Source organism: Panthera leo, chromosome D2, assembly GCF_018350215.1.
Source record: "Panthera leo isolate Ple1 chromosome D2, P.leo_Ple1_pat1.1, whole genome shotgun sequence".
In the NCBI taxonomy this organism is placed as follows: domain Eukaryota; kingdom Metazoa; phylum Chordata; class Mammalia; order Carnivora; family Felidae; genus Panthera; species Panthera leo.
In genome coordinates, this window is record NC_056689.1 from 23587042 (window position 1) to 23614950 (window position 27909).

The 27909-nt window shown below is 43.5% G+C and overlaps 1 protein-coding gene across 2 annotated transcripts; it reads left to right on the forward strand.

The window, feature by feature from the left end:
• Window positions 1-4289: 4289 nt before the first annotated feature.
• Window positions 4290-27618, forward strand: ZNF365 (zinc finger protein 365). Of its 2 annotated transcripts, XM_042908998.1 has the most exons (4): window positions 4290-5035; window positions 18351-18531; window positions 25411-25448; window positions 26186-27618. In XM_042908998.1, exons 1-4 carry the CDS (start codon window positions 4293-4295, stop codon window positions 26445-26447), a joined length of 1224 nt encoding a protein of 407 aa, XP_042764932.1. In that variant the 5' UTR covers window positions 4290-4292; the 3' UTR covers window positions 26448-27618. The 2 variants fall into 2 exon arrangements, 1 of the variants encoding a protein (XP_042764932.1); XR_006194741.1 differs by lacking the exons at window positions 4290-5035; window positions 18351-18531 and adding an exon at window positions 21993-22271 and having other exon boundaries at window positions 26186-26234.
• Window positions 27619-27909: the final 291 nt, after the last annotated feature.

The window sequence follows — 27909 nt, forward strand, 5'->3', positions numbered from 1 at the left end:
GGGACACATAAGCAGAGTCCTGAAGGATAAGTAGGCATTAGCCAGAGAAGAAGGACCTGAGATGGAAAAACTGGACTCTCGGAGAAGTAAAGGGATGTCAATGCGCTTAAACTGAGTGTACAAGGTTCCCCCTCCCTCACAGGTGTTGGAAAGATAAAATGAGATTATAAAGTGCTCAGCACAGTGCTCAGCACAAACATAATGATCAGGGAGATAACACACCTTTTGGTTTGTAGATAATGTATGAAAAGTACAGTGTAAACGAGAGGTTCTCAAAACTAGTATTCATCAGAATTACCTGTAGGACTTGTTAAACCACAGATTGCTTGCTCCCACTTGGGAATTTCTGATTCAGAATGTTTGGTGTGAGGCACATGATTTGCATTTTGCATTTCTTTTTTATTTATTTATTTAAATGTTGATTTATTTTTGAGAGAAACAGAACATGAACAGGGGAGGGGCAGAGAGAGGGAAACACAGAATCCAAAGCAGGCTCCAGGCTCTGAGCTGTCAGCACAGAGCCTGAAGCGGGGCTCAAACTCACGAACCGTTAGATCATAACCTGACTGAGCCACCCAGGAGCCCCTACATTTCGCATTTCTAACTAGTTACCTCAGGCAGCTCAGGCTGCCATTGGACATGCAAGGACACCCCCTGAGAACAATTGGTGTAAACTAGAAGGTCCCAAATGCCTTCCATCAAAGTTGAATCTCCCACAATGCTCAGCTCTACATCCTGTATAGTACAACCTCTCCACAATTATCTGATACTATTCTGGGCACTTTTAGGGTGAAAAAAGGACCTTGAAAATCCCCATCCTTTTATTTTTACAGGGAAGGAACTCAAGAACCAGAAGCCAGAAAGCTGCCTGAGAAATGGGAGGAGCCTGAACCCAAGAGATTTTTTTTTTCTCAAGAGCTACTTTTGGCACATTTTGTTGTGGGGCGCTCACAAGGCAGCCCCTGAGAGAGGCTCACCTGTATTTCCCTCGCATCAGCTAGATGACCAAGATGACTCCGCTTTCACTTACATGCACATTTATTTCATCCTTACAAATATTTTACTAAGTGACTCGATTTTGGGGATAAACATATTAAGAGAGTCACCAGATAAATTCAATGCAATATAACCTTTTCCAGAGAGAACAAACCCCAGCACAACCGCCTCTATCACCCTTTAGGTGGAGATGAGTCCACATTCGTTCCCCTTCTCTGTAGGCTCCTCTCTTGTAAGTGAAATAGCAGCACTGATTTTATCTGTGTAGGGTTGTAGGTCTGGGTCAGACAGTGTGCTCATCACCTCGTTTCAACCTCATCACCATATTCAGAGGTAGGTCCTCATTATCTCCATCTCACAGATGAGAAATCCAAGGCACAGAAAAGTCTAACTTGGTGCAGGTCTTAGAAGTCAGGCTTTGAGTCCTAGAATTAGAACTTGAATCATGTCTGACTCCAGAGCGTGGGTTCTTAAATACACTGATGTGATGATTCGTTTGCCCAAAGTAAATAAACAAAATCTAAGATACTTACGGAGATGTTTACAATGCAAATAAAATAGGCATGGAAAGCACTAAGTAAGCGCCCATAACAGAGACACCCTTAGGAGTCAAGAAGATGCATTGAAATAACTCTACAGATGAACAGAATCTCTTTGCGACAAGAAAACTCAGCAGTAACTCTTATCCTGGTTTCACATTTCAAGAATTTGCCTAGGAATACACCAAAACAGGCTTTAAAAAAAAAAAAAAAAAAAAAGCTGAGTCATCAGGGTCTTTCAGAAGGAAAGAAACCTCTTTAGGTTGGGAAATTTTGGCTCCTGCGGGGAGGGGCGAAGATTGAGTGCCTGGGGACTAAGGAGGGGAGGAGGCGTGTCCATCAGAGATTGGGTGCGGGGCGGGGGGGGCTTCTCGCCTTATTTCTTCACAACATTTATACTTTACTAGATTTAGTTCTGCCGGTTAACTTAGCACCAGGATGCTCGGCTGGTACCGCTAGAGTAGATTAGGTTATTATTTGGGGACATCCTCGGCCCCGTTGTTTAGGAAGAAGAGGTCCTAAAACGAATACCTGGACCTTCCTGCGGGCAGATCCGCGAACATACCCAGCCGTGCCTCATCTTCACCCACAGTCTCCCGCTCCCCAGTAACTGTAAAGTGCAAAAAAGCTTGCCAGGGCCTGCAGAAAGCGCAGCGCCTCGGAGCCTGGCACGCTTTTCCCCTTCCCTCCCCCGGGGAGCGATCCCAGCAGCTCCCCGCGTGATGTCAGTGGGATCCTGAGCCCCATCCGCTCCACGGCTGGGGGGCGGGCTGACCGTGATCCCGCACGCCGGGCAGAGCGCTCGAGGCCTCTCCCCCCGCCCCGGGGTCCCCGGCAGCCGCGCGCGCCGCCCCCGCCGGCCCGCGCCACGCTCCGCCCTGGACGCCGCTGGTCCCGGCGCGGGGGTGCGCGGGGGGTGGGAGCGGGCCCCGGCTCAGCCTGATTTACGGCTCTGCTGAAAACCGCTTCGCTCCCGCAGCAGCAGCACCGGCCGCGGCGGCAGCAGCAGCGGCTGCAGCTGCAGCAACAAGTCGGGTAAGTGGCCGCAGCTGGGCTTCTGCGCCTGCGGCCCGGCCCGCAGGGCGCGGCGGAGGGGGCCGGCGGAACCGTCCCGGGCTGGGGAGGGGGCCTGTCGCCTCCACGCGGCCGGGAGTTGGGCGCGCGGCCCCCACTTGCGGAAACTCGTGCGCGCATGTATCCACTCTGGCGCCTGGGGCCGGCCCGCGGCGGAGCGGGGGCGGGGGGAGCCGGGACCCTCCGTGCAGCGTCTTTGCCAGCTGCCCGGCTCAGGCAGAGGAAATTGGGGCTTTTCGGCCAACCCTGTGGACTGGGGTTCCCGCTGGGCCCTTGAAAGCGGGAGTACTCCCAGAGCGCGTGATAACCCGGTTCCCCATTCAGGGATGCCACCACTTTCCCATTGCCACCTGGAATCCAGACTTCCCTTTCCTGGGCCTTTTGGGCCAGGCTGTGCATCCTGTGTCCACAAAACTGGTCGTTAAACAGCCAGGTGTAGCACAGGAAGAGCTTCCCCTCTCTGGGGGGCCAGAGGCTTATTAACCTGGAGGCTTTGCCTAGCTGGCTGGGGACCATTTACGCCTCTGCTTTTGAGGAGGTTGAGGGCCCAATAACAACACTTTACAGTGTTGACCCTTAGCTGAGCTTCCTCTCTTGGGGGCCCAATGCTTGTTACATTTAAGCAGAAACTACTCCTGGAGGGAATATGTGTGCCCTGTTTGCAGAATAGGGTTGCTACCAGTCATCTGTTGCTAGGGCTAAGATAATAAATTCCTTCAACGAAACAAGAACTCACTAAAGAGTTACGCTGATACCTGCATGGTTCAAACATTGGTCATCTCTAGAGGTTATCCTATGAAAACAGGATCACAGAGAAAAATCCATTGAGAGCACGGTATTTTTATAAAGGCTTGGCCACGGCCATGGCCCCACTTGGGTCAAAACATATCTGATATCTTGAGTTCCCAAATGTCAGTAAATCTGTAATATGAAGGACGATGATAACATTTTGGTTTATGTCATCACAACAATAACTAAAGGCGAAATCTCAGGTTGAAAAATTTCCAGCTCATTGTGTGCTTAATGCCACTGCGTCTAGCTTGAGTGATATTTTTCCTATGCTTGAAGAAAGATCGCTGAACTTGCATTCTCAGGACAAATGTTGACAACTCATGTGAGTTTTCCTCACGTTTGGAATTCATGCTTATCAGGATTGTATCCATAAAATAGGGCACAGGTTTGCAGTTAGTGGTACTAAATTCAGGAGGGCAGGAAACTTGAATTCCACTTCTGGATCTGTCATTTACCATCTGGCTTTGAATTAATTACTTTACCTCCTTGCTTCAGTTTTCATATCTGGTAAAAGAGAATGTTACCCACCTTTTTTTTTCCTTTTTTTTTTTTTTTTTTTTTAATCCTGGGTGGGGTTGGCAAACTCTTTTTGTAAAGGTCAAGTAGTAATTTTGGCTTTACCAAAATAGTCTCTGTCTCAACGCCTCACTCACCTTTGTCTTTAGTGCAAAAGCAGCATTAGACAATACAGAAATGAGTGAATGTGGCTGGATTTGGCCCACGGATCACAGGTTTTTATTTTAATATAAGATATTATATGCAAAAGTAATTTGAAGCCAAAAGTCCCTGCCCTCATGGACATGGGTGGCAACAGGCATTTTAGTAGGCATTTTTTTTAACAGACATGTAAGCTACCTGTTTCATTTGGCCCTGCCCAGGACTTGAAGAGTAATGCAACAGAAGGCTTTTGAGGAAAGCAGATACCCCTGGCAGGAGTCCTTTGAGAATGTTGCTGTGTGCCTGCCATTCCGCTGTCCGAGGTGTGGAGACCATACCAGATTTAGAAGCCTGTCTTCGCTGAGGGCCCATCTGGAATTCAGTCACAGCTACCAGGAAAGAACCCTCTTGACAAAATGCAGCCTCTTTCCATCCCTCAAAGACACAGACCTAGTCACTTCCGCAGAACCCCTGAAACAGGGAAAATTGCAGAGCACTGGCAACGTGGTGAAGCAGAAACCGAGCTATGTTAACTTGTATAGCATTTCACACGAACACTCCAAGGACAGGAAGCCATTTGAGGTGGTGGCAGAGCGGCCAGTGTCCTACGTGCAGACCTACACCACGGTGGACCTGTGTGCGGACTCACTGGAGGGGCCACGGGCCAGTCCCGGCCTGCCCACCTCGGACACCAAGGCTGCTTTCGAGGCTCACGTCAGAGAAAAATTCAACCGGATGGTCGAGGCCGTGGACAGGACCATCGAGAAGAGAATCGATAAACTCACCAAAGAGTTGGCCCAGAAAACTGCCGAACTGCTGGAAGTTCGGGCAGCCTTTGTGCAGCTGACGCAGAAAAAGCAGGAGGTGCAGAGGCGGGAGCGGGCCCTGAACCGGCAGGTGGATGTGGCCGTGGAGATGATTGCAGCGCTTAGGCAGCGCCTGACCGAGTCGGAGGAGGAACTGCTCAGGAAGGAAGAGTAAGTGGTGCTGTGCCATCGCTCTAGGCACCTCCCCCCAGCTTACAAGCACATCTAAGGCGAGGTTTGGTTTTTATTACTTGAAGGTACCTTGGCTGCATTTCTCACTGATACAGTTGAACTTGGGAGGCACAAGGCTTTTTGATAGTATATACCCTCTCTGTGTAGAGCCTGCAGCCCAGCAGCAGGAAAGTCAAAATACTTAGTTCTTTCTCGCCTTAGAAGCTACAGAACATTTTTAGCGAGAGCAGTAGCACTCTATCCATGGTGGGATCCAGCACCAGCTGGGGAGTGGGGGGGAGTTGAACATGAAGGCAGAGAGGGGCCCTAGGGGAGCCAGTCCTCCTTGATAGGCTCCATGCAGTCGAGTCAGGAACAAGAGATGCTGTCTTACTCAAGTGTAAAAATATGCTGTAAATACCAGTGGTTCTGGCTTCTTTGCCATTTTGGATTATCTGCTAGTGTTAATTAACTGAGAATCCATTTAATTATAGTTTTTATTTGGAAGAAGCAGATATTAGGAAACCCAGAGGAAACTTCCTGATACTACTGACTTCCATGAGTTAAGTTTGAGAATTTTCTTTTTGTAAAATGGTACGTGATACTAGAGTAGGTCAGGCCTGCTTGCAAAGAGTTGACAAGCTATTACTTTAAAAAACATCATACTTGGGAAAGCATTTCCTTATCATTAATTATGGCATCCACTCAAACTAGAAAAGCATACATAACAATGCAGTGTATTTCCCAAATGCGGAGTGTTGAATTTAATTTTAAATGGAGGTTCAGAATTCGTAGAATCAAAGGGCATACAAATTGGTACTCTAAGACAACCTAGAAGGAAGATTTCAAGTAATTTAGATTATATTATAGAGATGGACTTAATTTCATACTCTCTTTGCCCACTGGCACTCTTCTATCATGCATTGCCTCTTAAAGTGTAGTAATTAAAGCTTCTTTCATTTGGCAAGAGGATAAGAAACCGTGTGTATTAAAGAGATCATCACCCGGTATCACTAAATGCCTACATTTGACCTACAGGGAAAGCCTGCTCTGATCAACTAGAAATTTTTTTAATTACAGAGTGAGGACAGATTTGAGTTAGCCACTGATTTATTTGCTTTTAGGGAAATGATCTCTAACAAAAAGTTTCTCTCTTGGCGTGGGGAGTTTCCTGGTGGGAAGTTAGTGCCAATACCCATTATGGCCACCAGGGTGATTAATACTGCGTCACTGGAAAAATGGCAGATGGGTTCCCCTATGTGCAAAGAAAAGCTTAGAATTACATTTGTGGTATTTCTGTTTGATTGACGAGCAGTGAATTTAAAAGTAAAACAAACTAATTGCACATATTTATTGTCATGTTTTATTTATTAATTACACAAGTCAAAATGAATGTGGGATTTGGGCCGATGGTTGCCTGGAGGGAAGACAGAATGATGGCAGGGAGGATCAGATAGTTAGATCTAGGTTGTTGGCAAGGTTCTAACTTTTATTTTGGGTTGTGGGTTCAAGAGTGCTTTCTTATGAAAAACATGTGGTTAACTGACTTAGTGGGCCATGCATGGATCAGTTGTAGTAATGTTAATCCAGTGTGGTCACCTGAGGACCAATTGAAAAAGTAATCCATACTTGTAAAAAAAGATTTAACAGGGTGGAAATGCATGTACTAAAAGTCTCCCTCTTCTCCAAGCGTACCCTACTCCTTCCTCCAGAGACAGCCACTGTTTAGCTCTGTGAATGTCCTTCCAGCCCTTTCCTGTGTACACACAGCCCTTTGTACTTTATATGCAGAGAGAATTATTTTCCCAAACGGAATCATGGCACATACTGTTCTACCACTTATGTGTGGAGTTTGCTTTTAACATAGTATGTTGTAGGCATCTTTCATGCATTAAATATAGGATTATGTCATTCCTTTTGGCTATTGCATGGTATTCTGTGGTGTGGCTGCTTCATGGCTGATTTCATCAGTTTGCTATTAATGAATACACAGTTTTGTTCCATTTCCCTGGTATTAAAAATAATGCCTCCCTTAACATCCTTGTACATACATCTCTGTTCACGTTTTTGTGAATATATTTGGAGATAAATTATGAATTGGTTTTTAGTAGGTCATTTTGGACTATCAGGGAAAAAAGCAATAACATTAAAAAAAACTTTAAATGAAAATACAGTGAAACTGCCTTATACTCTTAAACATAAAATTAACAAAGTCGTCATTTTTTTTAAGCTTTTATTTGGTCTGTCGTATCAGTTTCTGTATTCAGGCCTCAAATAATCACTCTTTCTGTACATAAAATAGCACTGAAAGGGTCTTGTTTCCAGAAAGGACACTGGAGCTCTTGGTCTGAGAGGGTGACTGTGGCCAGCCCCCTCGGAGTCTATAGTAGTGTTCAGCCTCCCTGATGCCCACCCCTGCCCCCAAAATGGGGATGCAAGCCAGCTGCGCAGCTGCCATACCGCTGAAACTGCGTTAATTTGACTGGATTTGCCTGGCTAGGATGTGTGCCTTCCCTCCTCACCATCCCTCACAGAGCTGTGCCTTCCACCGGAGACGTGACCTTTTAGATATGAGAAGATCCTATTTGGCCGTGAACTAACCAGGAACTGCACTGCCCTGCTAACCCCCTCCGAATGAGCTCTCAAGACTCATTTGTAAGAGGAAGTAGGCGGTTACAGTCCGATTCGAAATTGCCTTAAACTCTGGGGACCCTTCGAGACACAGATGGTGTTTTAAAAAAATGCAAACATCTACATGAGGCTCTCTTGCTAATGGATTTCACATGAGGCTCCTCTGCTTACGGATTTGTTCTCTCAACTTTAAAATCCTCTTTTTTTTTTGAACTGAAATAAAAGACTCCAGGGCTGCTTCTGCCCTGCAGCCGTCGGCAGGCTGAACCCCTTGGACTGTGGAAGTCCTGTGTACACTCGATGACAGAGGAGATTGTTTGAATAGGCAGCATCTTACACTCTGGTGCTGGTGAGTCTCATCACACGTCTGTAGAGAGGTATCTGTATGTTTCTGGAGTGCACATCCAAAAAAGTGTGCCTTGTCTTCACAAAGTCTCTGCCACTTTAAAAAGTCCTATTGAAACAGGTACTTACTTATTCAGGAGTATTCAGAGCTATAGGGTAGCACTGCCTGTAATCAGGTAAATCAATCCCAGCCAACCTTGCTGTAAGGTATCCCTTAACAAGAAAGGATAAACTTGGATACTAGCTGATTTGTGGCCGAGTTGGTCACCCAAAGTTTGGAGGACATCAGTGGAATAACAGTAATCCCAAGTTTTCTTGTACCTCCTCCTGCAGGTAAGGCTGGAAAGTCCTAATTGAGTACCCGTGATGTGCCCAGCACTGTGCTAGGTGTATATAGGGAATATGAAATTCATGCTCTTTTCCCCTGAGGGGCTAACACTCTTCATGGGAAGAGTAAAACGTATCTGTGAACATGTCTGTGTTCAGACCCAAGGTAGTTTGAACAAATGCTTAAATACAAGCCATGGTTTCAAATTGATAAACTATTAGAGATAAACCATTTTATGTGGCAAGGCCACACTGGGGAATGAGGAGGAAGGCGAGTATTTGCATTGGTGGCCGGGGTGACCAGGGGAGATCGACATTGAAGGGAATAGCAGGGAGAAGGGAGACTATTGGAGATGGCCCCGAGGAGATCATGTGATTTTGGAACTAGAAGGTACTCCTCGTCTCCTTCAAGATAACGCTCTCATTTTATAGAGGCAGAATATAAGGACCAGCACAGTGGAATGACTCACCCAAAAATTTAGTGGTGGAGCTGAAATTGAAACCAATATTCCCTGTGTCTCTGCTGAGTGCTTTTTTCCATTAATTCACTGTCTCAGCCAGACTTTTGAAAATGTGGTATTTGCCCAAAGCGTCAAGACTTATGTAATAATGAAGCTGGTCCATTTTGGAATGAGCTTGCTTCTTTGCTGTTTTGAGAGAGCCGCAATGGTGACATCATGTATTTTTCTGATGAGATTAAAGGAAATGTCAGCTGGCATCAAAGGTGGTGGGAAATAGGGAAATGCTAGCGTCATAAGTGTGGTTATGATATTAAACTTCTGGAGCACCAGCCCAGGGCTTTTAACTTGCCACAAGGGCTTTTAACTTGACTCTCTGGATGTCCGAGGCCAGTCCAAATGGAGCATGTGCCCCTGCCAGCCCTTGATTATGGTGAGGGGCCTCTTTGTAATTCTACCTAATTTCCATCCTACTCCCTTGCAGGTTACGATAGATATAATCTTTCCCTTCTTCCTTCATTATTTGCCCTGTTCTCGGCTGGGAGTTGGCCAGAAGACAAACCTTCCACTAAGTGCCTGCTGAATGCCAGGTGCTGTTCTAGGTCATACAGTAGTAAACCAAATGAGTCCAGTTTCTCCTTTCATGGCAGGAAGAGACCAGGAGGTAAAATTACACATTTTGATATGATAAAAGAGGCATACAGGGGTAGCCTGAGCCAGGTAATGTGCATTTAGGTTTCTATCCAAATAGGTTTCTATCCCAAAGCTGGCTGTGGGATGCTGGCCTTTTAAAAGTAAGTTTGGGGGTGCCTGGGTGGCTCAATCGGTTAAGCGTCCGACTTTGGCTCAGGTCATGATCTCACGGTTTGTGGGTTTGAGCCCCGTGTCGGGCTCTGTGCTGACAGCTCAGAGCTTGGAGCCTGCTTTGGATTCTGTGTCTCCCCCTCTCTCTGCTCTTCCCCCACTCACGCTCTGTCTCTCTCTCTCTCCTTCTCAAAAATAAATAAACATTAAAAAAAATTTAAAGGTAAGTTTGACTTGGTAACTTGCTTTGCACAGCTACACCCTCTTGCCACTTAATTACAACATTCCTATTTTTGATCAGCTAAAGCAGTGAGTAGACAACTTGGTCTCCAGATGGATCCATTGCTAGGAAACAGGCCAGGAAAAATCATGTTACACGTAGGGTTCAGTGGAACAGGAAGGGGTCTGTTTGCTCCACATTTTAATGTGTTTAGATAAATGAGGTCCTCTCTTTCCAGGCTGTTTCCCATGAAGATTTACAAACTAATATAGGAAAAACTAGATGTCAAACATGTCCTTTTATGGATGGTAAAATTTGGAGACCAAGGAAAATATTCAGTTTTTCTGTGTGTCTCACGTTAGTGCATCTTTTTTCTCTCTCTGGACTGAGGGGCTTAGAATGTAGTGTTGACCTACTTATTACCAATAAGAGTAATTTGACTTACTTAGGTAGATCTTAATGAGAACTATATACCTTTTGGTTTAGTCAAAGAAGCCGAAAGAGAAAGATGAGGCAAAGGGTCACCAAAAGTAGGGATGACGTGACTTCAGATGGGCTGTGGGTGCGGATTCCACCCTATGGGGGGCTCCTTGGGGTACATCGGAGCCAACCCTGAGCTCCCAAGGTTGCAGCCAGGCTCCCAGCATTGGAAAGGGGTTGACTCCAGCTTCAGGATTTGCCTCGTGGCTGACATTACGGTCTGTCTGAAGTGCTCTGTGATCAATAGCTAGACTATTTTTAGCTAGAGGTATTTTTACCATTTCACATACCTCCAAAGAGGTTCATAAATCAGTAATGTAAAATGAAATTTAAATAACTTGGTAGGGCTTTGCCTTTGGGAGGAGAATATGATTTTAAAGTGTTATTTAAGAATAGAAGAGAGGCATCAATTTTAGATCCCACCCTCAGCCTTGTGGGAGGTGCCTGTATTGTGGATTACTTTTTGGTTTTATGCCCCAGTACTTGTTTGGAAAAAGATAAAAAGAAACCTCAGGATCTATTTGTCAGTTACAGAGTTTCAACTAGAGATGTAGTTTTACATTTTGTGCGTTCAGCAGGAATTTTTTGCACCCGTATTGTGTGCTGGGCTCATGTTCGATACTGGGGTAGCACAGCAGAAGGGCAGGCAAGGTCCCTGACCTTACAGATCTCACAGTGGAATGGGACAAATGGCATGACTAACCCTCTCTATAGTGTGCAGTGTGATAGGGGGCAGCGTTCTGCGGGAGAACACAGCAGGAGAACACAGCAGGTTACCTACCCCGCACCTAGGCATGTGTGGGAAAGCTTCCTAACAGGAGAGCCCTGAGGTTAGAAGGCTCCTGAAGAGTGGGGACTAGGGAGACGCAGAGGAAGGGACCCCAGTGGAAGAACAGCATGTTCAGAAATAAGAATCTGGTTCACAGGCTGAATGAAGGGAGTTCCCTGGTGCTGGAGCAGAGAGGGAGGTGCTGTGCATTTATGAGGCCCAAGGGGAGCGTGAGGCTACAGGGTGGCCATGAAAGCTGGACACATAGGGAAATAACTATAAATTATAATACATGATGTGATCAGTGTGTTGCCTCTTATTAACAACGCATGGTTCAATGCCTATGTAAAATTGCAGTGAACACTGTGGTGCATTAATGCACATTTCCCTCTATCGCTACATCTGCTTCTGATGTTTATTTTTGAGAGAGAGACAGAGCATGAGTGGGGGAGGGGCAGAGAAAGGGAGAGACACAGCATCTGCAGCAGGCTCCAGGCTTTGGGCTGTCAGCACAGAGCCCAATGCAGGGCTCGAACTCACAGACTGCAAGATCATGACCTGAGCCAAGTTGGACGCTTAACCAACTGAACCACCCAGGTGCCCTTCTTTACACCTGCTTCTAGAGTGGGTTTGTCACATGATAGTATATCTTTGATTTTTTTTGAATTATTTTGCCTTTAACCCACCTCAGAAGTAACTGAGGGGTTCAATCTGTAAAAAAAAATGAAATATTATCTGTGTCTCAGACCTTATGGCCACCCTGTAAATGAATGAGCACATGAGGGAACAAATAGTTTTTCTAAATAAAGCTTCGATAGCACTGAAAGGGCTTTTTCACTCATTGCCTCTTTCTGAATCTCAGGATACTGACAGATTGCTTAGCTCTGTGAATCATTCTGCAGTAAGCTTCAGGCCAGTTTCTTATCCCGTGCTGATACTTTTTCCTTTAGTATCAAATAGTGATTTAAATAAGCGTATTTTCTGCAGAAGCCTAAACCCTTGTATCCTATCATATTTAACTTTTTTTTTTGAGAGAGAGAGAGAGAGAGAGCGCACACAGGCATGCATGTGTGAGCAGGAGAAGAGCAGGGGGAGAGAGAATTCCAAACAGGCTCCCTGCTGCTAGCTCAGAGTCCAATGGGGAGCTCGGTCCCATAAACCATGAGATCATGACCTAAGACGAAACCAGAGTGGGACGCTCAACAAACTGACACACCCAGGTGCCCTATATTTAACTTTTTAAAAAATATGTATATGAGAAGCTAGCAATGGGCCTGTAAGTGGCCTAGAGTCTGCTAGTTTCCCTGAAGCTGGTTTGTATCCACAGCTTGACTGGATTTCACTCAGGTTTGCCTTTATCTTCTCTCCCATCTGGCCTTCCAGCCTTCTCACTGTTCTAAGTCACAGGGTTTAAGAACCTAAAATAAAACCACACAAGTCTCTTCTTCTTCTTCTCTCTGATGGCATCGTATTATTCTTTTTCTTGGTTATTCTGCTCAGCTTTGTAATTACATATTTATTTCAGTATTTGTTTGCTTCTCCCAGGGCGCCTGGGTGCCTCAATCGGTTAAGCTTTTGACTTCGGCTCAGGTCATGATCTCATGGTTCATGAGTTCAAGCCCCATGTTGGGCTCTGTGCTAATAGCTGAAGGTAATCTGCTTCAGATTTTGTGTCTCCCTTTCTCTCTGCCCCTCCCCTGCTCGTGCTCTCTCTTTCTCAAAAATAAATACACATAAAAAAAAAATTTATAATGTTTGCTTCTCCCACCATATCAAGGGTTAGTATACCACCAGCCTGACCCAGCCTGCTAGCTGTTTTTGAGGAGCTTGTGAGCTAAGAATTTTTAATTTGAAAAAAAATGAAAAGAAATAGAATAATTCATGACATATGGAAATTATATGCAATTCAAACTTCGGTGTCCAAAAATAAAGTTTTATTGTTATACAGTCTTTATGTATTTTTTGTGCTAGGTGGAGTTGAGTAATTGTGACAGAGACCATATGGGCTGTAGAACGTAAAATATTTACTCCCTGATCCTTTGCAGAAAAATGGGCTGACCCCTGGGTTAGGCAGTAAGCTTTGTGAAGACAGTCATGGGTTCATGAGTGCCTCACCAGTAAGCCCAGTACCTGTTAACATTCAATAAATGCTTGTTGAATTACTGAATAGTGAAATAAATAAGTGTATGATCTGTGACTACATCTTACTAGTGTTCTAGCCCTCGTTGCCCACCCTCACCCGAGTTCTGAGGTTCAGGATCACATGTACAAAGCCTGACAGCACTTCTCAAACTTTTTGACACAACTTCTCCTTATACTGCTAAAAAAAAATATCTGAGGACCTTCAAAAGTTTTTGTTTGTGTGAGTTTTATCTATCAATATTTCCTTTATTAGAACTTAAAACTTAGAAATTTAAAAAGACTTATTATTTAAAAGTAGCAATAAAAAAACCCATTACTGGTTAACAACTATTTTCCAAAAACAATTTGGCAAAGAGAGCAGCTTGGTTTTACGAGTTTTGCAAATATTTTTAATATCTGGCTTAAATAGAAGGCAGCTGGACCTTGTTCCGTATGCATTTAGTCTGTTGCAAATTTGTTGTTTGGTTGGAGTAGATAAAGGAAATCCATCCTCTTGTGTGTCTGTAGTAAGAAGAGGGAGGGGTACTTTATTTTATTTATTTATTTATTTATTTTTTAATTTTTTTTAACATTTTTTTATTTTTGAGACAGAGAGAGAGCATGAACAGGGGAGGGTCAGAGAAAGAGGGAGACACAGAATCCGAAACAGGCTCCAGGCTCTGAGCTGTCAGCACAGAGCCCAACACGGGGCTTGAACCCACGGACCGCGAGATCATGACCTGAGCCGAAGTCGGACGCTTAACCGACTAAGCCACCCAGGCGCCCCGAGGGAGGGGTACTTTAATAGCTTTTTCAGAGAACAGAGGATATTCTGCTTCGATACTGTGCCATAAGTCAACAATTGGTAGTTTCTTCAAGAATACTTGAGATATGGAACCTGTACTCATATTAGTGCATATTTTGTTCTCCCTTACATTGAAATCCATTGGTCTTCCTTGCACTTTGAATGGATATTTTACTGTTTGGGGTATAATTATTTAAAAAAATTTTTTTAATATTTTTATTTGTTTTTGAGACAGAGAGAGACAGAGCATGAGCAGGGGAGGGGCAGAGAGAGAGCGAGACACAGAATCCGAAGCAGGCTCCAGGCTCTGAGCCTGACGTAGGGCTCAAACTCACAGAGGGCAAGATCATGACCTGAGCCGAAGTCAGACGCTTAACTGACTGAGCCACCCAGGCGCCCCTGGGGTATAATTATTAAAGAGACTACAAACGCGATATAGTTAAGCCTCTTCCTTTTTCATTCAGGAAATTCCCAAGATTCCTTGGGGAAATATGAGGTGTTTCTGGATATTGTTAATCCAGATTGAACAGGATGTGAAAGGGGAATCTGAACTTGTGCACACATGCTATACCATAATTAGCCACTGGGTTTTGTTGCTGTTTCTATCTAATACAGACACCCAAACATATTCTTGGTATGAGGAACTTTTCCAGCCATTGTCTTGTATAACCTCTGATTTAAAATTAAATCATCAGACTTGTTTTAACTGTCTTTTCTTTTTCTTTGTCTTTCTTTTTTTTAGTTGATGTGAAACATTCATAAACTGAAATTAAGTTAGTATTGGTGCCAGGTTGGTTGAAAAATACAAAGGGTGTTAACTTCTCAGCTTCAGGGCACAAGGTAATTGGGTGAGGGAGAGGTTAGAAAAAGATGCTTCTCTTTTACAACTTAACATAACACTCCAGGATCAGCTAGGAGCATTAATGTTACTTTGCAGGAGTTTTAAATAGAACCAGTAGCAAAACATTACATGATTTAAAAATACAGCTACAGTCATAAACTATATTGCACTTAGATTTGTTTTCTTGCTTTTGGGATGTTAATCCTATGGGATTAAGCTGTCAAATATTGCTGTTTTACATTTTAAGCTTTATAGCCTGAGAGCCCCAAAATAGTACATATGCATAGAAAAAAAAAAGACTAGAAAAGATATACAAGGATATTGATAGCAGTTACCTGTGGGTGTTGGGATTATGGGTCATTTTTTGTTTCTTCCTTGTCCTTTTAAAATATTCATTACAACAAATATATATTGAACATTATGTTTCATGTATTATATTGAATGATGGGCTTAGAACAGAGAACAAAAAAGCTGATTCGGCCCTTGCTGAGTTAGATCTTCTAATTGGTCAACTTTTATGTTTCCCATAATAAATGTAAAATATTTCTGTAATGAGATAGATATAGTAAATATTATAAACCAAAATGAATTGAAGAAGAATTCACTGGCTCATTCTCTGTGTTTTTCTTTTGGATGGTGGAGAGGGTTGTGGGTTTTGGTTGCTTTCCCTAAAAGTACAGTTTGGAGACTTGTGTCATGATTCAGGTATCCTAAATATCGCCTATGAAGTATCTACAGTGGGCTTGACTCTGAACGAATGGGCACCTTATTGTTAGAAAGAGGAAGGAACAGACGTTTCCCGGGCTGTGTTTTCTAGCGATACTTTTGCGCTCCATCTCAGCCATTCCTAGGAGCTGTGATGGATATAGCATGTAGCATGCTGGATGTAGAACCTGAATGGACCTTCCATTATTTTGCTGCTAGTTAGGGTTACTTAAGAGGCAGATCAAAGCTGAATGAGCCATGGTAGAGCTTGAAAATTCGCTTGTGTCCGTGGCCTGAACAGCTTGGAAAGTGCACATCTTCCGTTCAGGCCTCATACAGAAACATCTGGAAATAAACTTGAAACTTGATGATGGAAGAAAACTCCTTTCCAAAAGGACTCATTTCTTTTATGTGAATATTTCTTAGCTACTGAAAGATAATAGAATTATCGTGGGATTGGGGTTTATATTTGATCCTGGATGGGAAACAAGAAAAAAAGGGGCTACTATAATAAGCAATTCTTTGATGCATCATGTTAGAACCTGTCTCTTTTCTATTTTTATAAGTATATAATTTCCAAGGTTTTACAGAGACGTTTGACTCTGTAGGAAATGTGAGAAAAGTTTCAGTATGACCAAGTGTGACATATTTGTGAGAAAAAAAATCACAACTAATTGTAAAAGTGAGTCACTGACTAGTTGTACAGAATAAAGGAGCTGGAAACCACTACCAGCTCTTTTGTAAAGATCTTCTACAAAACTTCCTGGGCCAGACCTACCTGAAGTTCTACTCTCAAGAAATTATGGCACTGAGTGGAAAGTACAGAGAAGACAATGAATTTCATCAACTGTCTAGAGCAGCTGCATGAGGTTAGATTTATTTATTTATTTATTTATTTATTTTGAGAGCAGAAAGAGACGGAGAGAGAGAATCCCAAGCAGGGCTCCAACTAATGAACAGATCATGACCTGAGCAGAAATCAAGACTCAGACCCTTAACCGCCTGAGCCACCCAGGCACCCTGAGGTTACATCCTTTTTAGTGGGATTTCTTAATCTAAAATGAAAGAGGCTGGGAGGATGATGATCAGTCTTCAGAATCTTGGTTCTGCATAAGTTGAACATGGCCAGAAAAATGAGGGGGCACTCCTTGAAGGTCGAGAGAGATTCTGAAGACCTATAAAAGAAATACTATATCCAACAGGTAGTAAAATTATAGAAATTCATTGCCTCTTGTGGGCGTGGCAGGGCATACAAAGGGAAAGGCTGAAAGGATCTTCATAATTTCTCACTAAGTAAGGCAAATTGGATGGAGTTGTGATAATAAGCACCTGTTGGTCGTGTGTGTGTGTGTGTGTGTGTGTGTGTGTGTATTTGTAGAGTTGCTCATGAGAATGGCTACCAAATTGTTACATTGTTTCAGAATAATGGGGTTTCTTTTACATTTCTGATGTGTTTGAGTTTGTATAAAAAACTGATTTATTATAAATCAAAAAAAGTATGGTTTTCATACATGCATTGGAAATAAGAAGATACAAAGTAGTAATAAGGTTATTAAATTTTTCTTTGGATGGAACTAGAGTATATTATGCTAAGTGAAATTCATCAGAGAAAGACAAATATCACATGACTTCACTTATATGTGGAATTTAAGATACAAAACAGATGAACATAAGGGAAGGGAAGCAAAAATAATATAAAAACAGGGAGGGGGACAAAACATAAGAAACTCTTAAATACAGAGAACAAACTGAGGGTTGCTGGAGAGATTGTGGGTGGCAGGAGGGGCTAAATGGGCAAGGGGCATTATTAAGGAGGACACTTGTCGGGATGAGCACTGGGTATTATATGTAGGGGATAAATCACTGGAATCTACTCCTGAAATCATGATTGCACTATATGCTAACTAACTTGAATGTAAATTAAAAAATTTTTTTCTGGATTTGTGAATCACAGTTATGTGGATAACAGAATGTTGTTTTAGGTATTTTCCTCAGCTTTTTAGGGAAGGGCACCCTGCACGTTGATTGTCCTGTGTCCTCTAAAATAGCTTTCCCAGCGGTCCTTGCATCTGCCTGGGGATGGCATGTCTTGGACTGTTTCACTTTTAGCTGAAACACACAGTTGGACAAGGTGACTCATCTTATACACTGAAGTGCTCAGCCTGGCCTTTTGTTTCCTCTCTGTACTCTTTTCTCCCCCACAACAGCTAGACTTTTAAAATGTAAGTCAGAACATTTCTCAAAAGCATCCAGTGGCTTCTGATGTCATTTATAAGAAAATCGAGCATCCTCATGGTGGCCCCTACTTTGCCTGTCCTCCCCCTTCCTCCCTGTGCTCCAGCCACACAGGCCTCCTTGCTGTACCTCAGTCCTGTCTGCATGTTTCCACCCAAGGCCTGGCTTGCTGTCCCTGGATATCTGCCTGGCTTATTCCTTGCTTCCTTCAGGTGTCTGTCTAAATGTATCCCCATCCAGGTCATCCCTGACTCTGCTTTCTAAAATCTCACTCACACGCTCCCTCCCTCTGTTACTTTCTGTCCCTTTGCGTCCAATGTCCCTGTTTTCTCCCTAGCACTTACCACCACCTGACATATGTATTGATTTGTATATTTTATAATGACTGTCTCTTTCTACTAAAATGTAATCTCTAAACTTAACCACGGAAATGTAGCATTATCTCTTGTCATGGCCGTGAGCATACTGCCAAGGGCAGTACCTGACGCATAGTAAGCACTCAATAAATATGTGCTGAGTGAATGAATTCCTGTCTCATTTCTCCGCTCTGTGTTCTGACATTTTTGCCTTGCAGAGAAGTTGTTACATTCAACCATTTCCTGGAAGCAGCAGCTGAGAAGGAGGTTCAAGGGAAAGCTCGGCTCCAGGACTTTATTGAGAATCTGCTGCAACGGGTAGAAGTGGCAGAAAAGCAGTTAGAGTACTACCAAAGCCAGCAGGCCGCTGGCCTCTGCCGGGACATCGGTGAGCACATGGTAAGTCACACAGATCCAGCCACCAAGCTGTGGTCCTTGGATATGGCGAGACTGGGTCCAGGACAGAGGAAGAGGGAGCTGGGGAATGACTTACAGGAACCTTCTAGGCGTCATTTGAAAGCCCTGCACCAGCCATGCCTGTGTTACGAAGTGACACCAGGGGATCCAAGACGAGATCTGGGATGCACAGTTGTCTTCAGCCTGCGACTCCACACCGAGATAAACAGGCAGGAATAGTTTTATATTACAGAGTAACAGAGTTGGAAGTGTCCAAGCAGATCATCGGTGTCAACCTGGGCGATCAAGTAGATTGGAAAGTATGTCCCATTTTGGAGCTCATCTTAAGAAAGCTTTGGCCTTTTTAAGTAACAGTGGGATCTAGCCACGTACCTCTTTTTTCTTTAACCGGAAGGACAGCACCTTCCGATAGTCTCTATAGTTGAAACATTCTTTAAGTAGATTTTGAAAAGGTCTTAGAAAATTTCACAAGTGACAGTTCTATAATAGATTTCTGCATACAAGTTTACGTATCGTTTCAGGGACTTAAGAGACCCCCAGAGCCCAGATGAGGACCGTGCATACGGCTGAAGGTCCAGATTCTCCTCAGTGGCTTGATCAAGATTCTCTGGTGTCTTTGGGGGTGGGAGGAGATACAACACCCGTGCTCCAGATGAGGGAGATGGTTGGGCAGATTTGCCCTCCAAACAGTTTTTTTTTCTTATAAGCAACAAAAGCCAAAGAAAGGATTTTTGAAACCCCAGAGTGGTTTACTTATACTATTTTCATGATCTATTCAACCTTATTTATGCTTACCCCCTTCCCAAAAGATTTAAAAATGATTCTTCACTTCCCCACACGTGGACTGTCCATGTCAGGAGAAGAAAAATAGGAAACATTTATGCTAACCAGAATGTTGGAAAAGTTGCTATTGGCTGATTAAAAAGTTTAGTTTGAGAATTCTGGAAGCCAAGAGTAAAAGGAAACATGTTAAATAAAGAAGGAATGAGATGAAAAGCAGGTGGAAAAAGAAGGCAAGAGGGAGAGACAGACAACAGGAGAAAAAGGGAGAGAGGAAGGAAGAAGTGAAGAAACCTGCCGTCTTACTGTAATGTACACTCAGCCTTAGAGCAGTGAAACAATGGGAGCTCTAGAAGTTTCCGGTCAGGAACAAAAATAGACTGGAAAGAAGTAAGTTTGTTACTTCTGTGAGATTTCAGTTACTGTAATCAAAGCAGTTGCAGTCGTGTGCGTGTTGATTATTTTCCTGTTGGTGTCTGTGGTCTGAGAGGGAGCCTATACTTCCCTCCTCTGTAGAGTCCAGTCATAACTCATTGTGGCTGGAAGGACACACTGAACCCTTTCCTGCCTTTTTCCCATCCTGCCCTCTATTGGGAGGGAGTGCAGCATGAAGTCACGGAGCTCACATGTGAGGTGAAAAGGCCTGGCTTCCAGATCATTAGCTCCCCTCTCCTGACTGGATGAGACCATTTGTCTTCCTGGACCTGTAATTCTTCTATAAAATGAAGCAGTTGGGGGTGCCTAGGTGGCTCAGTCAGTTAAGTGTCCAACTTTGGCTCAGGTCATGATCTCATAGTTCATGGGTTCGAGCCCCATGTCGGGCTCTGTGCTGACAGCTCAGAGCCTTTTGCCTGCTTCGGATTCTGTGTCTTCCTCTCTCTCTGCCTCTCCTCTCCTCACATCTGTGTCTATCTGTCTCTGTCTCTCTCAAAAATAAATAAACATTAAAAAAGTTAATAACAAACTAAACTAAAATGAAGCAGTTGGACTAGATGCTCGCTAGGGTCTTGCGCCTCTTAAATTCTCCGATCATCACCTGACTTTGGTGGTTAAGAATTCTAAAATAAAAGTGTAGCATTAACAGCTTGACTATTTAGGCTTATAAGTAACCCAGAGCTAAGAAATGTGTAAAATTTTACTATACTAAGCCAAGAGGATCTTAAAGAGAGAAAATAATGGAAGGCAAGGAGGAAGAGAGGAAACCGAATAGTTCTCTCTCTTACTTATATTTCTGTGCTCACTTTCCTCTGCTTATTTTTCCACTTTGAAAATTAAACATCTTTTCAAAGACATTGCTAGTCATTATTTTCATCACAGTGGCACCACATAGTCACAAGTTGGACAGCATCTCAGCGGCTCTAGTCAGCTATGTATATATGAAGTTACGTGCGTGTGTGCCTGCCTGTACACACACAACACACACGTATGACACATAAATACGTAGATCTACAGGCACACATTTGTGTGCATACATATATATACAGACACAGCAGGAACTTGATACATAGTTGTGTTTATGCCTTCTGTGTCCTAAACATGGCATGATCTGCCTTCATCAGACTTGATCTACCTAAGGAAGAATTGAGTAATGGAAAGAAAGTAAAATGCAGTCAAGATGATAGTGGGGAAGATAGAAGTGAGCACTGACTGTGAGTAGGACATGGTCAGGCCACAGTGAGGTGGACTGTGGGACTCCCGTGGGGAGGACACATCGCCCTGAGAAGACCAGGAATGAGGTGCTTTGTTTCTGAAAGGATTGAGTACTTTCCCTGTTTTCATGGAAGTCCTCTCAACTCTGCGTTGGACCATAATGCACCGCATCACAGTGCAGTCTTCGGTCCTTCAGACCGTTTCTCCCTTTTCCTTTCATCTATGTCATCTTAACACTATACATGCACCTGTGAAATTAGGAACAGTGTCTTTGATGTAAGGCACATGCTAAGTCTGGCCTCCCAGGGTTCCTGTGGTTGTTGTACACACACAGAGGAACTTGGATGCTTTTGGCAGGAAAAGCTCTGAATCATAGCTTTATTGACTTATTTGGCCCACCTTAGTGAAGGTACAAAGCACTGACCAGCCCAGGCTTCTGGAGCCTAGCCCCACCCAGGAGAGCTCCTTGCCCCAGTGCACCCTGGGAGGGAGCAGAACATTCTGACCCATTCCCTCCACACCTCAGCTTATGACAGCCTGGCATGCCACCCCAGTTAGTGCCTTTTCTGAAATAATGTTTTCAGCCTCTTTGTTTTCCCCTTAATTCCCTTGAGCATTTGTGTTCCTTTTTCACCTGCCTGATTTCTAAAAATGTAACATGCTTACTCAGATCCTTTGTCTTTATGCTCTGAAAAATGCTGTTGAATTAGACCTAAAGTGACCTAATATCCCATCTGCCAAAAACACGCACAGAACTGCCCAAATGGAAGGTCATGAAACAGCTTGGATAATCTTATTTTAAGTGTTGCATTTATTTCCGGTAGGTTGCTAAGTTAGGACTAGCTGCCACCCATTTAATACACGTTTATTGGGGACACAGCTCTTTCTGAGTGCCGAGGAAACTGGGTGAATGAGGTAGGTGAGGTTCCTGCTCTCATGAGGAAGGCGACGGCATCATAAACAAGTAAACATGCAACAAAGATGGTTTCCTGTGGTGACAGCCCCTTTAAAGGAAAAAGTAAGATGATGTGTCTGAGTGGTCCTTATGGTCAGGAACAGCCCTGCACGGGAGGCCACATTTAGACTGTGACCTGAATAACCAGAGGAAGGCAGCTCTGTGCACACTGGGAAGTGGCTTAGAAGGGAACAAGCTTGGCATGTTTGCGTGAGAAGAGTTGAAGTCAGAGATTCAAGAAGGATCCAGATCATGCCGGGGTTTCTGGGTCACATAAGGAGTTTGGACCCATTCTAGAACAGAGAGAAGCCATTGATTGGACAGTTGTGAGCAGGAGGTGAGCTGTTTTAGCACAATCACTCTGGCTGCGGGGTGGGGGAACAGATAGGTGCAGGACTGGGACACAGGTTAGAAGGCTGTGGTGGTGTGGCAGATGGTAGCTTGGTGAGAGCAGAGATGGAGAGAAATGGCAGGTATGGGGTGTATCGTGGGAATAGAATTGGCTAAACCAGTTGGCCTTGCTGAAGGATTACTTTTTTAGCAGGTGAGGGAAAGGGAGGAATCAAGAATGGATCTAACGTTTTGGCCTGAACAGTTCAGTTTGCAGTGCTGCTATTTACACCAAGGGAGGTTGGAGGAGAGCTGGGTGTCCAGTTTCTCTAACCCAAAACAACCCGAGACACCACGTTTGAGTTTTAGAAGTACATAGGTTGGCTCTCAGTACAAATTTATTTATATTTTTCCAACCTGGAACCTTCCTTGAGGACTCTCTCGATCCCCATCCCCAAACTCGCCTCTTCCTAAACAAAAAGAAGGCAAAATAGTTTGACGAGGAGAAAACAGAGACAGTGAGGTGGGTTAAGGAGGAAGAGCGTTCCTGTCTGCCTGCGGCTGTATGGCCAGAAGGAACAGTGGCCTCTTGTGTTCACAGGGAGGAGAGCATGTGAGGTTCTGTGGGGACTGTGATAACCGCCCTGCCTCCACCCGAGGCCCCATGATCTATAGGATCACTGGAGAAATTCCAGCCCAGCTATGGATTCCACGAAACTTTTGTGTACAAACTGCACACTTTTACACAAACACATACTCTTTGAGAAGGCTGTGCCGAGTGAAGTCTTGTTTGGACTTGGAATGTGCTCACTTGGGTTTGAAGCCCAGCTCTAACACTGGTAAAGATTGAGGCTTCAAACCAGCTGCATCACTTTTTGGCCTTGTTTTCTACATCTGTGAAAGGGGGATGCCAATGCTTGTCTCATAAGGTTGTTTTGAGGGTTAATTGTGGTTATGTAGTCCGTATTTTATCCAGTGGGTGATGTACCGACATGCACAAGTTATGGTACCTGTACATGTGCGTATATGTGAGGCTTATGGCTCATCGGCACCCACACTTGTGCATTTCCCTTTATGTAATATACAGTAAATTCTTTTAATTTCCTGAGGTCCCAGCAGGGTCCATCAGTGACATTCATAGGCACCAAGGTTTTGGTTCTTAAAACGTTTTGGAAGTCAGGGACCTCTTTGAACATTTGATAACATTGTTCGCCTTTTCCTCAGGGAGGGAAGTACGTATGTGTATGTAAACACACACACACAGTTTTACATAAAATCCCAGAGTATTACATATACATGTACAACATATCATCAAACTATATGCTTACATACATAGATATAGTAAAGTGAAAAAAATTTGTTATGCCTTAAGAATAATTTTAAAAAGTAGGAGGCACTTTATTTATTTTAAAGTTTATTTTTTGAGAGACACAGAGACAGCGTGAGTAGGGGAGGGGCAGAGAGCGAGAGAGAGAATCCCAAGCAGGCTTTGCACTGCCAGTGCACAGAGCCTGATGCAGAGACTGAACCCACAAATCTGTGAGATTGTGACCTGAGCTGAAATTGAGTCAGATGCCTAACCCATTGAGCCACCCAGGTGCCCCAAAGTAGGTGGCAATTTAGAGGAAGAAAAACCCTACACGTTTTTGTTTGTTTTTACGGTTTACGCATATACTAATGTCTATCCAAGGAGCCGGGCTGAGAAGCCCTTACTGGTGGCTGTGGGGCCACGGCTCATACTGCTGCGGTTCCCAGAAGCTGCCAGCCTAGTGTTTGTCTGAGCCGTCTGTCCTGTCTTCTTTGTATATTGCAGAACCTCATGACCCTCATGCAGGCAAGGTGCCTTTTTCTGTACACATTGATTAATCTCGTGTTGAATCCAGCCAGTGTGAGCAGGGTCAACCATAAAGCTTACTTTTGACTGAATCAGAAGGCAGATGCCAAGAATCCCATCTTGCCCTGCTGGGCACATGACCCTCAAAGTTTTAAGAAAGCTGCTTTCTGGGGTGCTGGGTGGCTGTTGGTTAAGCATCCAACTTCGGCTCAGGTCATGATCTTGCAGCTCGTGGGTTCGAGCTCCGCATCAGGCTCTGTGCTGACAACTCAGAGCCTGGAGCTGCTTCAGATTCTGTGCCTCCCTCTCTCTATGCCCCTCCCCTGCTCATGCTCTCTCTCTTTCTCTCTCTCTCTCTCTCTCAAAAGTAAATAAACATTTTTTTAAAAATTAAAGAAAAAGCTGCTTTCTGATTTGCTTCTGACTAAAGCTCAAGCTGCAAACAGATGACCCAGGGTAGTGACCCTGCTATGCTGAACTTAGTTTCTCTGATTATTTGAATACAGTAGGGACTCGTGTGTTGGCCATACTGGGCCCCAAGACCAAGATGGCCCTTACTACATATTTTCTTTGTCCTCCTCTTCTTCTGTTTGTCTGCCTGCTGATATGACACCACTACTTTGAGTGAAGGCTACCCCAGGGAGATCAGGAATTGAAGGTTGGGAATACGCTGGGTTTGCCTCTAAAGTGGATGGTGACATCTGGATCACAAAATGATAGTTTTCAATTTGTTTGGCAAATGATATTTGAGCCCAACCACAAAAGTGCATATTTTATGGGCAGTGGAAAATAATCTCAGTGATAGATGGCCTCAGGGACAGTTGTGGAGTTGGTCTTCATATGCTCTCACTTTAGAAATGATGTATTTTAGGCAATAAACATTTTATGCCAATTTTCCCTTTAGTTGATACACTGTGACCAACCACAGCTGTGGTAAATTAGCTGCATATGCAGCCTGAATTAATCAGGAAATAATGGCATATCATTCTAGTTTTATAAAACATGTTTCTTCAAATGTTGCTGTATTAGAGGGCTCTTCAACATTTTGAAATTTCTTAGATCTACTGATAATGGCTTCTTGGAAATCTCAGAACCGGGAGCACAGAGGCTCCCAGAGTCAGCTGAGGCTGAACACGAGACAAGACGTTCTCGTTCAGTGCTGGGATAGCAGGTGCCATGGGCCGTGTTACCCATAGCAGTTACTGGCTTCCTTAATGGGAACAATTTCTTAAAAATAGAAGCGAGAAAGATTTTTAAAGTCAGTTCCAACGTTCAAGCGAAGTAATGTTTCTTCTTATTTGTTTTCCTTCAGCTTACAGATATCTCCTCAAATAGGAAACCCAAATGCCTGTATGTATATCTTTTTATACTTGGGCCATTTGATAATGTTTGCATAATGTATTTTCCTGTTACGTTTTATATGGTATCTATATTATAAGTGGACTTGGAAGTCTTAAGTGAAAATGTACCTGCCCGTGTACCTAATTTTGTAAATTGTGGATATGATTTTTAACGATGCTGATAGCCTTATAGCAAATGCCATATGGCAGTATGATAGTATTACTGGAGTACTTTTACAGTATTCTATAGTGTAACTTTCTCTTATTGAAGTACAGTTATAGTCATAATAGCTCTACAGTGCTATTAATGTGTGTGTGCTACATTAGATATCTATAATATAAACAGATGTGTAAATTTATACTATGATTCATATACTTTGTAATTGCTTTGCTACTACTATATACAGTCACTTAAAGAGTCCAGGGCTATGGATTCTGGTCCCAACTTTTCCAGAGACCAGCTGTGTATGTTTAATCCTAGAGAGTCACTTAAATTTTCTATGTCTCAGTCTTATCACTGGTGAATACAGCTAGCAAGATCTCCCTGGGAATTTGACGTCATGAGGTCGTTTCGTGAAGGCCACAGGAATTTTTGAAGGAAAAATACCAATTTATATTTGACTTAACTGGTGGCATTACTGCCACTCTAGCATGCAGGAGTGATTGTGCCAGGGATGGGTTTTTTCTTTAAAGGTTCTAAACAAAATCTTTCTTTCTGCTCATCTCCCTCTGTGCGACCATCTGTAGAAGTCGAGGGCACCCACATTCTGTGTGTAACCACGCTGATCTCAAGATCCATTTTCATCCAAAGGGAAGGAGCTACCTGAAAAAAGCCAAGGATGATAGAGCCAGCATGCAGCCCGCTAAGTCCATTCACGAACAGGCTGAGTCCCCACGAGAACTCTGCAGACCATCGAAGAAAGGGGAGCCTCTGGGGTTTTGCCGAAAAGGCAACATCAGGCCCAAGGTGGCCAAAAAGAAGCCCACAGCAATTGTGAACATCATCTGAAAGGGGGGTGGCCCTGGACCACCATTGCTGGACTTTGTGGAATGTTGTTCTAGGGGCCAACAATAATGCCCTTTTGGATACATCCCATAGTAAGACACATTGGGAAAAAGAAGGGCATAACACATTTATTTTGTGTCTGTACAAGCACCTGGATTAACCAGAATTTGACAAACGGGAATCTCGGGGAACCAGAGTTTTATTATAGGCCCCTTTTAGAAGCAAGAGGCAGATTACAGAAAGAATTGAAAAAAAAATGAAAGCAGTTTTATTCCAAAATGTTAGTAAAAGCTCCAACTTGTAAAATAATTAGACCACTCTCCAGTAATTTCTGTACCTGGGTTTCTGTGCAGGGGTGATTAAACCTAGGACCCAAGGCCACACAAACCAAGTATTCTGGTTAATCAAGATTTCAGTGTTTGGGTTGCTTCAGGGACTCGTTCAGTTAGACTTCAGTTCTCATTTCTACTTTGTTCGATTCAGGTTTGTTATTTCTCTGGGAGCACGTTTATTCAGATTTGGGGGAGCCTCTGCTTTCTTCTTTGGCTGCGTATTCTGCACCCAAGACCAAGCCACAGCCTCTGTCTTCATAGCCGTTATTATTGCCTGTGGTTGGGGCTGAAAAGCCGATTAAAACCGTAAAATCCTTTGATCAGCATCCGTCACTAGTTCAGGGTCTGAAGGTTGGAATGTCAGCAGATGGCACGTGTAGTGCATTGAGAGCCAGCCTGGGACACTGTTGATGTTACTCAGCCTTTCCCAAGACCTATTTCCCTGGTCGTGTGGGCAGCCTCCGTGAGCTGCAGGCATGACTTGTCTCCTTGCTGGCCTCACTCTTCACCTCCTGCTGCCTCTGTGCCCTTTGATGACTAAATATACGTCCTTCCCTTTCAACCAGGTATTGGAAGTGTTCACTGAACACTGCTTTTTAAAGTAGTTTCTGAAACAAACAGTGCACGTGGGATCCACAGTCTGAGACTGTCCCTCTTCCCTCCCTAAAATAGCCTTTGTTTCCACAAGGAACCATCTGTTAAGAACCTTCTGCTTTATGATTTCCCTCAAGAATGAATTTCCATTTTCCCTTTTTTTTTTTTTTTTTTTAACGTTAACAATATCATCAGGTCTTCTGCAGAGTTTACAAGTGCTGACATCCTTCTGGAAGAAAAGAGTAGTTATGTCCACAAATATATACATATATATATATATATATATAAAACAAAATATATATGTCAAGTATATTAATAATTTATTTTTAAATACTCATGCAAAAGGTGTGTGTTTGTGGTGGGTGGTTTTTAAACTATATACATTAGTTCATGTAAGTTGAATTCTCTTCTTTTAAAAATTAAAATTGTAACCTAATTAACGTTAGTAGAATGATTGTTATTACAATAAGCATCAGATTAGCAATGCATTAAAAATAGGCATAAAGCAGTTACTTAAAATTCCAATAAATTGAAAAGTG

Coding starts and splice junctions, on each gene's coding strand:
- ZNF365 (XM_042908998.1), top strand. CDS start 4,293: ATGCAACAGAAGGCTTTTGAGGAAAGCAGATACCCCTGGCAGGAGTCC. Junction 5,036..18,350: donor GAACTGCTCAGGAAGGAAGA/GTAAGTGGTGCT, acceptor TTTGCCTTGCAG/AGAAGTTGTTACATTCAACC. Junction 18,532..25,410: donor GGGACATCGGTGAGCACATG/GTAAGTCACACA, acceptor GTTTTCCTTCAG/CTTACAGATATCTCCTCAAA.